Source organism: Diabrotica undecimpunctata, chromosome 7, assembly GCF_040954645.1.
Source record: "Diabrotica undecimpunctata isolate CICGRU chromosome 7, icDiaUnde3, whole genome shotgun sequence".
In the NCBI taxonomy this organism is placed as follows: domain Eukaryota; kingdom Metazoa; phylum Arthropoda; class Insecta; order Coleoptera; family Chrysomelidae; genus Diabrotica; species Diabrotica undecimpunctata.
In genome coordinates, this window is record NC_092809.1 from 144,731,500 (window position 1) to 144,745,144 (window position 13,645).

General features: G+C 33.7%; 1 protein-coding gene across 3 annotated transcripts in view; it reads left to right on the top strand.

Annotated features, from left to right (window-relative positions):
• The first annotated feature begins 3,598 nt into the window (after positions 1–3,598).
• Positions 3,599–13,645, top strand: part of LOC140445977 (uncharacterized) — a 34,858-nt gene continuing 24,811 nt past the window's right edge. For 2 of the 3 annotated variants that reach the window (XM_072538449.1, XM_072538451.1), the window contains exons 1-4: positions 3,599–3,701; positions 10,414–10,646; positions 12,186–12,386; positions 13,064–13,367. In XM_072538449.1, coding sequence (XP_072394550.1) covers positions 3,699–3,701; positions 10,414–10,646; positions 12,186–12,386; positions 13,064–13,367 — 741 coding nt within the window. In that variant the 5' untranslated portion in view covers positions 3,599–3,698. The remainder of the gene's footprint in view (positions 3,702–10,413; positions 10,647–12,185; positions 12,387–13,063; positions 13,368–13,645) is intronic. The other variant, XM_072538450.1, reaches the window with a different exon arrangement.

A 13,645-nucleotide genomic window follows, 5' to 3' on the forward strand; every position in this document is an offset into this window, starting at 1 on the left:
TTGGAGTCTAGGTCAATTAGAATGGGAGAATGATCTGAAGAGAGGTCCCAGCATGATTCTATTGCTAAATAGTTAAGAGAGATACCTTTAATCACACATAAGTCTAAGAGATCTGGTGTTTTATTTGGATCTGTAGGCCAATAAGTTGGTTCTCCTGAAGATATGTGTTGTAGGTTGTTTCCTGTTATTGACTTCAGCAGTTGTCTACCCCTTGTTGTAATTACCCTAGAGCCCCAGTGATGATGTTTACAGTTAAAGTCTCCTCCTGCTATGAATTTGTGTCCAAGAGAACTGAAATAGGCGCTAAAGTTGTTTTCGTTGATTGGTTGACCAGGAGGACAGTAGACCGCAGATAAGGTAAGATTGCCTAGCCAGTCTTCGATGACAATGCTAGTTGATTGCAGGTACTTTTCACTGAGCTTATTTAACTCATGGTGTTTTATATTAGATTTGATAATAATAGCTGTGCCACCGTGTGCCTTGTCATTTGGATGTTTTGTGTAGTGGACAATGTATTTTGGAATTTTGATATAGTTCCTCAACTCAGTTATCACTTCTAAGGATGTAAACCAGTTGTCTGCTGTTACGTTACGGTTAGAATCCTCAATACATTTTACTAGACGAAGAACTGATTGCGTTGGTTTATTAAATTTTCTTTCCTCTTCTGACAATGTTTGGCCATCACTTCCAGCACCTGTATATACATACCCATCCAAAAAGTAATGGGTTCGGGCGTCAGTTAGTGCCATTATCTTTAAGCCATATTTTCGGGGTTTTTGAGGCATGTGCATGCAAAATAAACGTCTTCCCCGAAAACCAATGAGTATTTCGTCAATACAAGCATACTGCCCTGTGCAATAATTTTTTTTTGCTGTTTTCTTCAAACTTATTGAAAATTGATGAAATGGGGGCAAGTTTTTCGGTTTTTTTTACGTTCTTCCCTCGTAGTTTCGTCATTAAATCTAAACGCTGTCAAAAGTACTGAGAATCGTTTTACTAACATAGTGCATCTAAAAATTTCTCTACCAGTACCAGCGGTGGCGAATATCGAACTCAAGTCTTCCGTATTGGATTTAAATATGGTTAAGTAAAATAAAAAACCGATAAACGCTCTCAGTTCAATAATAAATAAATCTTTTAGATCCGTTCTATTACTATCGGTATATTTTTCGTTCTAATCCTGGCAAGTTTTTCATTTGTTCTAAGAACAATCTCTTCTAAAATATCGTTTGTTATTATGTACATTCACAAGCACTTTTTTGGAGACACAATTTCCCAAGAGACTTGGCTGGCCCAATAACCCCAGGGAGATGAGAGATAATGTTGAAACTTCTTGTTCTTACATTTGAAGGTGGAGCTTCTGCAGTCCACTTGTATCGATTTTTGCCATAGTACGTTCTCAAGGGCCTGGAGTTTGTTGCTGCTCATGTGGACCCGAGTCCTAATTAACCTCCGAAGGTGCTGCATTTTGCGGGATATTATCTTCAACATCCAATTGAGGTTCAACGGTTTCCGGCTCCCATTCAATTTCTGAATCAGTTTCGTGTTCGCTGACATAGTCTGGATCATTGTCTGAGTCATCGTTACTACTGAAATCACTCTCATCCGCAGTCTGGAATACTTTGAGCCCATTGTTCAAACCTAGGATCATCGGAATCCATTTTAGTATATCGTGACAGGTCCATTTTCAAATAAAAATAAAAAAAAATTAATTATTAAAAAAAACCGGTAACCGGTGAGGTGGGGTCATAGTGTCCCCACGGCGCAGTTATTTCCGTATAATTTGTAAACATTTACCTATTTGTTTACGAATATCCCGCTCGATATCACACAACACACTGACGAAAAGGTACTGAGGCGGAGGCGGTCAAGGAAGGAGTCGCCCTAAATAAGCTAGGACGTATGTCACTTTAAAAATCTGTTGGGGCTCGTATGACCCCGCATCACCAGTTACGGGTTAAAAGATTTCTTTCCACGATGTACAGATTCTTAGTAAATCGACTTTTTCCGTTTTAACGTTAGAAAAGTTAGTGTGTTGGTTACAAAGAAGTAATTAGAGTATGGTTATTTTTGAAAAGCAATTCTTAAAATTAATAAATTGAAACTTATGAGATTTACAGAGAAAACGATTTAAAAAAAATGACGCAATTTACCCAAGGGAATTTGGGCTATATAAATAAACATTTAGAGTAATAATATTTCATTGTGTTTAATACATTTATTTAAACATACTTTTTAACAAAGTCTCCAAGAATCAACAATGCCCCAAAAACCCATGTTCTAACAATGATGTTGACAAGTAGTGACAACTGACAAAGAGTGTCCATACATTGTGCCTAGAGCCCCGTGACCGTAATCATAACCTACTGATATGACATCTTTCCCCTTACATTTGATAGTCCTTAAAACGCACTGGAGCCCTTTTGATTCTAGCACTAGTTCTATTTTCAGCATTCATCTGGGAGGTTGAAGGTTCCTCTACTCCACAACTCTGATTCCCAGATGAGGAGTTTAATGATCTATCATTATGTGCGAAATCAGTATTCTTCTTAATTTCCGCTTTAACTAGGGAAGGCCTCAAGTGATAACTGTTTCGCCTGACCACTTCTCCATTTTCTTTCTGCACTAAATAAGATCTGGGTGCCTCATCTATTTTTTCCAGAATCTTACCTGGTCTCCATTCTCTACCCTCTCTGACACCTACATTCTCTCCTGGCACTATTTCTCTTCTTACCTTGTATGCCTTCTCGTCCGAAGTATGCCTTCTCGTCCGAAGTATTAAGTGTTTTTTTTTTCGAATATTTGAAAAATGAAATTTAAAACCTTGTACAAGATGGAAAAAAAGTCCTCAATATCATACACCGAAATGGAGTGTACATGCAATAAAAGAAGCAGAACTAGGAACAGACCATAGACTAGTAATAACAGAAATTCTCATATAAATCTATATATAGAAACAGAGAAATGAATATTAGAAAATAGCAATAAATAAAATGAAACATAAAGATATAAAAAAACGAATATCAACAAAAAACATATAGCCTATTTGAAAAAAATTGCATTGGATGAGAAATAGAACATGTTTAAAGATATTTCTTATAACCCAGCACTAGAATGCGTGACTCGACAAGTTATAAGAACAATCAGAAAAACAAATGATGCAGCAAAGAAACTCAGAAAGAAGAGAAAAAAAATGCTGGGAAATATATATAACAACACAAAAAGCCAACATAATAAAGAACAGTACGTAAAAATCAGAAACATTGTAAAAAAACACTAAAAACACCTAAATAGAAAAGCTGGAAAGGATTAAAAAATGAAATCAACGAAAAATACATAACAAATATCAAAGAGTTTTTCTCCTTTTCCCGACAATCTCACATATTTATATCTTCAGGTTGTATGTTCCTTATAAACCTTTTTGTGATAAAATTCAATAAATTTCAAGTAAATTCCTTCATCAATACGACCATGAACATCTTTTAAAGAAGGTTAATATTATTTTGAATTATTGATATACATTTTTATTTGTTTTAATTATCGAAACGTAATATTATATAAACAAAAAATGCTGCGAGGGCAAATATGTTAGTTAATTGCTTTGATTGTACTAAAAATTCAAGGTATTAGTTATGTATCTGTGGTCCTTTAATCGTAATAGTTTTGATCTGCTAAGCAATAATAGAATTTAAGTCAATATGGTAAGTTATAGAGACATTATATTTTTCAATATTTAAATATATTGCTCATCTCAAGTAGTTTTGTACCCTGTTATGCGAAGAATATTGATATATCTGCTGTAATTATTGTTAAAAAGAATGTTTTTTTTTATTTATCCGCATTAACCACTGGGGTTATTAGCGGTAGGTTTATGATACAAATAGACAAAATAAGGTACATTTTAAAAGTCATGACTTACAACAATATGGTACAATGTACATGTATGTATATGTAACAAAAATTAAATCATTTCATCATCATTAAATCAAATCATCATAAAATTTATTATAGAGTTTACAGTAATTTAAAAAATACCGAACTTCATTGTATTTTGTAACCAGTGCTTCTTTCAGGCTGTTGGGTATCTTGAATATCGCCTTGGCTGAGGTGTACTCTGGACATTCTTTTATTATATGGTTGACTGTGAAAGGTGTTTGACATCTTTGGCACATTGGTAGTGGTTCTTTGGAGATTATGTAGCCGTGCGTAAGTCGTGTATGCCCAAGCCGGAGTCTGCTGATAATTACTTGGTCTTTTCGTTTTGATGGTATAGGAAGATTTTTTGAAGATACGTCTGGTTTGATGCTTTTAAGATTTGTGTTTGTTTGATCCAATATTTTTTGCCAGATTTTATTTACATGAGTCCTGAATAAAGTTTTAGTATCTGATATTGGTATACCTGTTGTAGTCGGAATGTTCACATTGTTTATTGCTTCAAACGCTGTTTTGTCTGCTAGCTCATTACCAGTTATTCCGACATGTAATGGGACCCACATAAATGATATAGTTTTCCCAGAAAATTGGAGCTGTTGGAACGTGTCTTTAATTAGGAATAGATTGATGTGTGTAGGATGTTTAATGGCCTGTAAAGAACTTAATAAATCTGATAATACTAGTATTTGTTTTTCATTTGTGGTTTTACAATGATTTAGTGCGTCAAGTATTGCTTGGAGCTCTGCGGTTTAAATACTACAGCCGTCAGTTAATCTAGTGGTAGAAATTACGTTTTCTGATACAGTAGCAGCTGCTACTCCGTTGCAATCTTTGGAGGCATCAGTGAAGAACAATTTGTAAGTGGAATATTTGAGTAAATTTGCATGATACTGAAGCCTGACCTCAGCAGAAATGTGTAAATGTTTATCATGATTAAGTAAGGAGAGGTCTACTATTGGTAAAAAAAGTGTCCAGGGAAGTGTCTGGTATATTTTTATGGGTACCAAGTTGATTTTATTGATATAATACGGTAGTCTTTTAACTCGTTCGTAAAATGATACTGTCTTGGTGGTGTAATTTTTGTATTGTTTTTTCTTTGTTGACAGGATTTGTTCAAAATGTTGATATGTGAAGTCCATGTGAGTTGTGAGTCAAATATTACACCCAAAAATTTGATTTCACGGATTTGTTTCAGAGAATGATCATTTAGATACAAGTTTAAGTTGTATTCTGCTCTTCTTTTGTCAAACATTATAACTTTAGTCTTCTCAGTTGAAAAAGTTAAACCAGTCTCTAAAGACTACATTTCTAAGTTGTTTAATGTTCTCTGTAAAATTTGCGTAGCTAATTCTATATTTTTACTTTTAACATATATTACTAGATCATCAGCTAAAGAGATTAGCTTTTACGGGAAGCTTCATGTGGTTTGTTATATTATTTATTGCGATTAAGCATAATAGTAAACTTAAGGCCGATCCTTGAGGAATTCCATTATGGATTGATTTCGATGTTGACATGAATCCATTCGTTTTTACTTGTATAAACCTGTTTTGAAGAAAGTGTTTGGTGAAAGCGAGAAAGTTACCATCTATTTTCCAGTTTTTCATAATGTTGAGGATATAATGCGTCCATGTTGTGTCGAAAGCTTTTTTGATGTCGAAAAATATTGCAATTACTGTTTGTTGATTTGTAAATGTTTTATGAATTTCGGATTCTATATATAGTGTATATTCTTATAGTCTAACAATGTTATCAGCTGTCGATCTATCTGAACGGTATCCGCTTTGTATTGGAGTAAAAAGTTTTTTCTTTTCCAAGTACCATTTCAGTCTTTTACTCAATATTCTCTCCATTGCTTTGCAAATGTTACTGGTGAGAGATATTGGACGATAGGAGGACGGTAAGTTTTTTGGCTTATTTATTTTTAAAAAAGGAATTATAATTGCTTGACGCCATATTGAAGAAAACGTTTCATTTGTGTAGATATTGTTAAAGATGTCAACTAAAATTTTCTTTACTGTTTCGGGTAGTTTCTCAATAAATATTGTTGGAATATTATCAAGTCCTGAAGAAGTTTTTTTTAGCATTGCTTAGGCTTTCGTTTAACTCGTCTAGTGTAATCGGTATATTGCGAGGGCATACAATATCTTCCATTTGGATTTGTGACAATTCGGTTTTTTCTTTGTGTTTTAAGAATGTAGAGTTGTATTGATCATTGCTCGAATATAGTTGATAGTGATCAGCTAAGATTTCTACAATTTCTAGTTTATCTGAAGTAATTAAGTTATCTGTAGCAATAGTGTCGATATGATTAATTTTGGTTGAGCCTTTTATTTTCCTTATTTTCTGCCAAATATCACTTATTGGTGTAGATGAATTTTTTGATAAGATATAATTGACCCAGGTTTCTTTTTTAGATTTTTTGATTAGAAATCTGGATCTGGCTCTTGACGCTCTAAATCTAGCTAAGTTAGTTTCGGAATTGTGTTTTTTCAATATATTAAAGGAGTGTTTTGTTTGTTTCAAAGAAGTTTCTATTTCGATATTCCACCAGGGTAGAGGTGTTTTTGTGGTAGCTTTAGTTTTTCCAATCGCTTCTCTGGCTCAATCTATTAGTATATCATTAAAATTTGTTATTGTGATATTTATATCTTCTAATATTTTGAATCCTTTCATTCGTTCAGTTATTAAACTAGTGTATTTTTCCCAGTCCGCTGATTTTAATTTCCATGTTTCATATGGTTTTGTATTAATGTTTGTGTCTTTAATATAAGTAATCAAAATTGGTAGATGGTCGCTTTCAAATAAGTGTGAAAGTGTATTCCATTTAAGTAGTGGTGCTAAAGTTGAATTGCTGAGGGATAAATCGATGGTTGAAAACGTGCCATTGTATGAGTTGAAATGGGTAGCCATTCCTCTGTTTAATAGCACCAGTTTGAGGTTGTTAATTATTTCTAATAAAGTTTTGCCATTTTTGTCAGTTTTGATCCCCAAGATTCGTTATGACAATTTGTGTCAGCAAGAATTAATGTAGGAGATGGAATTTGTTCTATCACTTTTTGTAGTTCTAGGAGTATGGATTCTTCCGGATGTGGTAAATATACACTGCAAATTTTAATTTTGAAATAATGAACTATTGACACTGCAACAGCTTCCAGATTTGTATCTAACGGAATTTCTTTGGACTCGACCGTAGATTTCACAAGATAATATCGTCTTCACATTCTTGCAGGTTTTCGTTATGCTTTTAATGTCAAACTTTCAGCTAACATTGGAAAACCTGCTTTAGATGCTGCTGGCCATATCTTGTCTCTAAAGCTTGAACGAGTGAGGTATAACTGGGAGTATCCTGTAACAGAAATTGCAAGACTGTTACTGCCTCTTCTTGAAGGAACACTACCAAGGAAGCTGCCATTTCTGTGTTAGTCCAGCCATTTGGTCTAGCTGCAGCTTCGAATTGAAAACGATGTTTCCCATACTGTTTAGCAATCGAATGTTTTAAAATTTCGCTAGTTTTTATTGTACCTATTGTACCTGGTTTAATTATGGAAGATGATATAGCTGTTTGTTCATATTCAACGTTAGTTAATGAAACACTATTAGATTAAGAAGCGTCTGTATTAATTTTTCTTTCTAATGCAACTACTTGTCTTTCTAAATTATACTTTAAATCATTTTTCTGTTATTCTATTTCATTATCTAAATCGGTTTTTAAAGCGTTTTTTATATCATTTTGCTGTTCTTCCAATTTATCTATTATTATTTTATTTATTATATTAGAGTTACCTCCAATTTGAATTTTTCAATGGCCATTGAAAAATTCTACACTAAATTATACTCGGCAAACACACAACCACAACAACGACGTACTGAACGAACAATAATTAACACCGGCTCAGAAGAAATACCGGACATAACCGACTATGAAATAAGAATGGCCCCAAATCAACTAAAAACGAATAAATGTCCGGGAGAGGATAAAATTACAGTCGAAATGTTGAAAATCGGTGGAAGAAAAATAGAACAGGTATTAAATATTTTATTTAATAAAGTAACTGATGAAGGAAAGATTCCTCAAGAATGGTACAAATCCGAAGTCATTTTACTATTCAAGAAAGGAGACAAAGCAAACATCGAGAATTACCGACCAATATCCTTGCTCTCACATCTGTATAAATTACTAACTAAAATCATAACCAACCGCCTAACACATAAGCTCGATTTCTATCAACCAATCGAGCAGGCTGGATTCAGAAAACATTTTAGTACCATAGACCACTTGCACACCGTAAGAACGCTGATAGAAAAATGCACCGAGTATAATGTTCCAATTCATATGGCGTTCGTCGATTTCCATAAAGCATTCGATTCCATCGAATTATGGGAAGTGCTTGAATCTCTAGAAAATACACGTATAGATTCAAGATACACTAACATAATTAAAAACATATATGAAAATGCCACCATGCAGATAAAGCTGGATGAAAGCACAAGAACTAATCCCATAAGACTACAACGGGGAGTAAGACAAAGAGACACCATCTCTCCCAAACTATTTACCCTTGCTCTAGAAGACATTTTTAAGAAACTAGAATGGAACAATAAGGGTATCAACGTCGACGGATCATACTTAAACCACTTGCGATTTGCAGATGACATAGTTTTAATATCCAAGAACTAAATGATATGTTACAACAATTAAATGCAGTTTCAGGAGCGGTAGGCTTAAAAATGAACTACAGCAAAACAAAAATACTGAGCCGAGACCAGACAAATATAACAATACAAAATCATACCATAGAAAAATGTTGAACATTATGTATATCTAGGTCATGTTATCAAACTAGGAAAACCAAATCAAGATGCTGAAATTAAAAGAAGAACACAACTGGCATGGGGCGCCTTCGGCAAATTAGCATATATCTTGAAAAACACCTCCATTCCTGTAAACTTAAAGAAAAAGGTGTATAACACATGCATACTACCAGTTTGTACTTACGGCTTGGAGACAGTAGCCCTTACCAAAAAATCTGCTAAAACATTAGAAACAACGCAAAGAGCAATGGGACGAATCATGCTTGGAATATCACTAAGAGACAAGATTAGAAACACCGAGATAAGACGTAGAACGAAGATTAGGGATATTGTGGAAGAAATTGCAAAAATGAAATGGCGCTGGACAGGTCACGTAGCCCGATATAATGACAACAGGTGGACACGGAGAATTCTAGAATGGAGACCAAGGACGACAACAAGAAGCATGGGAAGACATCAAAAAAGATGGGTAGATGACATAAGAACAGTGGCAGGCAAACAGTGGATTAGATTGGCGCAAGATAGAGAAAGATGGAAGCAATTGGGAGAGACTACATTTAGGAGTGGATGGAAAATTGTTGACAAAGAAGACCTCTAATTTAAAATTATTGTAAATTTGGGAGAAACCATTATTGATTTCTACCACTACTTTTCTAAGCCTCTCCTCTTCCTCTTTCACCTTCCCTGCGCTTTTTTTTATTCTTGCTTACGTTTCTCTTCCCCTTCTTGCCTACGCCTCTCTTTTTTCTCTTCCTTTTCTTGCCTACGGTTCTCTGTTTTCTCTTCCTCTTGTCTACGCTTCTTTTTTACTCTTTCTCTTCTTGTACGAGCTTCTCTTTTTCTTCTTCCACTTTTAAAAACCATGAGAGGAGTCCGAACGTATCCATTGCTTTATTAAATTCAGTAGATCTTGTATTTACCATTAACAATTACTTAATATATCTTCAATCCCACCGCTGTCACCACCTTTATGCAAATACCAACTTGTTTACAATACTTTAATAAAATCACAACTATAAACTTCAAAAACTCAATTACAACTGTTCCAAACTGTCAACAACATGTTTATATATTTTTTGATGTTCCAGTCTCCACTATATATTTCAGTATTTTTCGATGACATCTCGAAAATTCTATACTTCTTCATTACTTTTTCTTTTTCGTCAAGGAACTTTTTCTATATGAAATAAATCTCAAGGAACTATCGTAACAATATTCAGGCTAGTATCTCTATCTAATATAAATACTCCTTCTGTTTCTGCTATATCTCTCTATCTCAAGGTCAGTATTTATCTTACACATGATTTATGCAGGGTGAGTCATGACGAACGGTACATACTTCTACCTCGTACAGTAAGCCCTATTGAATATATTAAATATTACTATAATTTTCATTTACCATAATACATATATTCACTAACAGATCCATAATATTCGTGTCTTTGTGTTTATTTTATCCTTAAACTCGTAGATTCCATTTCTAATTTATAAGTGGTTTGTTTCAAGTTTATTTTAATTTTTGTTGTACATCTGTCATCCATTTCCTGTTTTTGATTCTTTTACTGCTAAAGACAAGCTCTCATTAAAGTGATGATACCTAATAAACTTTTTGCTTTATCATCACAGATACCATCCTACCTTTATTTAATGAAATATCCTTTACAGATTCTAATAAAAATATTATACCTATGGACAAACATACTGCAAATCACCGTTTCTCTATCACCAGCAACACTATTTGCATGCATGCAATTGCAAGGAATTCAAGCAAAAGCTGTGGCATCCGCTTTAAACTGGAAGCTGAAAAGCAAATTCAATTCAGCTTTGGGAAAACCTGCCTACCATAACATTTTTACCGATAAAAATTATTTTGGACAACGGTTCGTGAGAGATGTTGGGTAAGTCATATAAAGTTATTATTAAGTAAGTAAAATTTTTAGTTTTGGATCATTTGGATAATTGGTGTTGATATCATCGTCATCTAAACAATCTTTTGAAGTATTGGGCTGAGGTTCTGGGGTGTTATCTCTGCTCGGTATTTTTGAAATTTTAGTAGGTTTCTGGTCCAGTTGGTCATTTGTTTTTGTAATTCCTAACTGCTCATTTTTTCTGCTAAAGGGTTATTTTCTTTATTATCTTGACTATTTAATGTTGATGTATCTGAAATTGCGAAGAAATGATCAGGTGTAGCATTCTGATCAACTGGAAATATACCTGTGCTTTTAAATGCAGATATTGCCTTTGCAGCTGTAGAAGCATGACACCAAGCTTTTCCTAGAATTTTTCCCACTTAATACCGGGATAGGTTTCTGTTGGGATGTTTAAGCATCCATGTGTTAGTTTCATGGTTTCAGTAGGTTTTAAGAGGACCGAAAAATCATCTGTGCAGGGAGCTGCATTACTTGGGTATAGTGACTTGGTAAGCACATTAATATGACATCATTTCTTTCTGCAATTAGCAGAATTTCAACATCTGAGCTGGATGATCTCTTAAATTATTTTCAATTAAAATTTTTGTTAGTAACTCAAAGAATTTGCATACTTCTGGGCTATTTATTTCTTAAGATCGTAGGAAAAGAGCTGGGTTTCTTTAGATAAAACTTCTAAACCATTATTTTCCAGCTTTTCCAACCTGTGAAGAAAAAGTATGCTTTATATTAAGCTTTTCAGCAAAATTAAAAGCCAAAGTTCGGACAGCATTACGATCCAGCTGTACAGACATTTAATGTGATTCGCAAGTCTCCTCTATTGTCTTTTCGGGGAATACTTGAAACAATCCAAAATATTATTTTTATTACATATCAGCTCATTTTAACCATTTAAACAAAAAAAAAACAATTTACCTTCTGGACCTAGAGCTCCTTTACTATGCTTTCCATATTTTATCTGTCTATCAATTGTACGTGCTGGTACTCCATATCTTCTTTCTGCTTCTCGTTTTGATATCTCACAGACCTGAACCTTGTTTACTGCTAGACTTAATTGCTCTTTAGTATAATTTACTTTTTTAAATTAAAAGTTTTATGTCAAATCAACAATTTAAATCTACGTAATATAAATACGGCATGTCTCTCTACCAAAAAGTGCGGCATCTCTCTTCTTCTGGTAAGGAGAGACTGCGCACTAAATCACGTGGGACCGACATGCAATACTAATCTTAAATATGAATTCTAACCATGAAACAACTAAACATATTATTATATTACTATAAAATTATATCTTGCCGAGTTAATTTTAACACCAGCAGTTTATTAACTTTTGAAAACTGTCAATCTGCACCTACAATCAGTAATAGACTAACGGACTATGACGTGACTCCGTACGTTTCAACAGTTTGTTATTCGAGATATACCTACCACGTGACCTGGGGCATCTCTCCCCACGCGGCATCTCTCCGTACTTTCTCCTGTAAGTTTAAAGTTTTTCCTGTTTTTTAGCGAAAGTAATATTGACATAATACCAGCTGATAATACAAATTTCGATAGAATGACTTCCAGGTTTCTGTCTGATGACACAGACCATCATCTGAACCAAGAAAGAATTGAAGAACAAAATAGTTTTGACGATGAAGATGGTTCCTCAAGAAGTGCAGAAATGGATTCTTATGAAATGGAATATTACGGAGATGAGTATCCACTGTAAGTTTGCGGTGAATTTTTGTTAATCTAATCAATTTCACTACTATAAATAGCATTTTGTTACATTTGGAATAAAATAAACTGAATATTTTTAAAATATGATCTTTTCTGCCTTACTCATACTAATCATTAATGTATATAATATATATTATCTTTTTATTCTTCCTTATTTCAAGGTATAGCTTTCTTTTTTCTTTCGGTTTGTAATTTAGTAATTCTTTAGTTAATCGATTTTCATTCATTCTAAAGTAATTACTATTTAAATGGGAATAAGCCACAATTAAAGGTTAAAGCACGTTTATTGACGTTTTAATTTCCACTTCGGAAATAATCGTTTTAATCGGGCTTCGACTTTTTTAAATATTGATCTTGCTATTTATCCACATTATGATTTTATGATCCAATATGTAGGCCATTGTCATACAAACTATTTCTGCGTAGTCATTAGATTTGATGTTCTAATAAATTATGGCTCACGTTCACGACCGAGAAGCTTACTTACGTCCACGACGGTCTTAGTGTAGCGAGACAGCTCTATATCTTAAAAATTCCATGTTTATTTGGTTTGCTTTTGTTGCTTTTCTATTCATTGATGTTGTGATTGCCTCTATAAATTCTTCCATTATTATTGTTTATTTTTGTACGATGTTAATAATTTTATTGGATTATATTTTTAGACCTTACAACGGCGTATCTGGATCAAATATGTACCATCAAAACCACAGAGTTCCTTGCAACGCATATCTTCCAGAAGTTTACGATAATGGTCCAAAAGAAAAACCAAGACAAAAGCCAAACTTATTCCATCATCATATAGACAGCCAAATTCCTGGTTTTAAAGGACTATTTCCCCATCAATTTTTACCGAGAACGTTAGATGTAGATGAGGAATCGGACGATTTTAATCAACATCTTGTGTTTGAGCCAGTTGATGGAGCCCATGAGGCTCACAGTCTTGGTACGGATGGTAACGGGGAGAGGGTAAGCAAAAAAATATGTTAAATATTTTGAAAGTTTTTGCTATATTCCAAAGTTGACTATTAACGTTTTTTTGCTGGCTGACTTGCATGGTTTGAGTATTTCCAGTCGTTTATAGATATTACTATAATATGTTACTTTATTGTTATTTAATGATAAGTGACTTTTATTGTTATTTAATGCTTCATTTATGTTACTGTAGAGTTCCTCTTTCCTCTATTTCTTCGTGAGTAATCGTTGGGGAGTTGATTTGTATAATTTGTATATTGTATCTCCTTGAT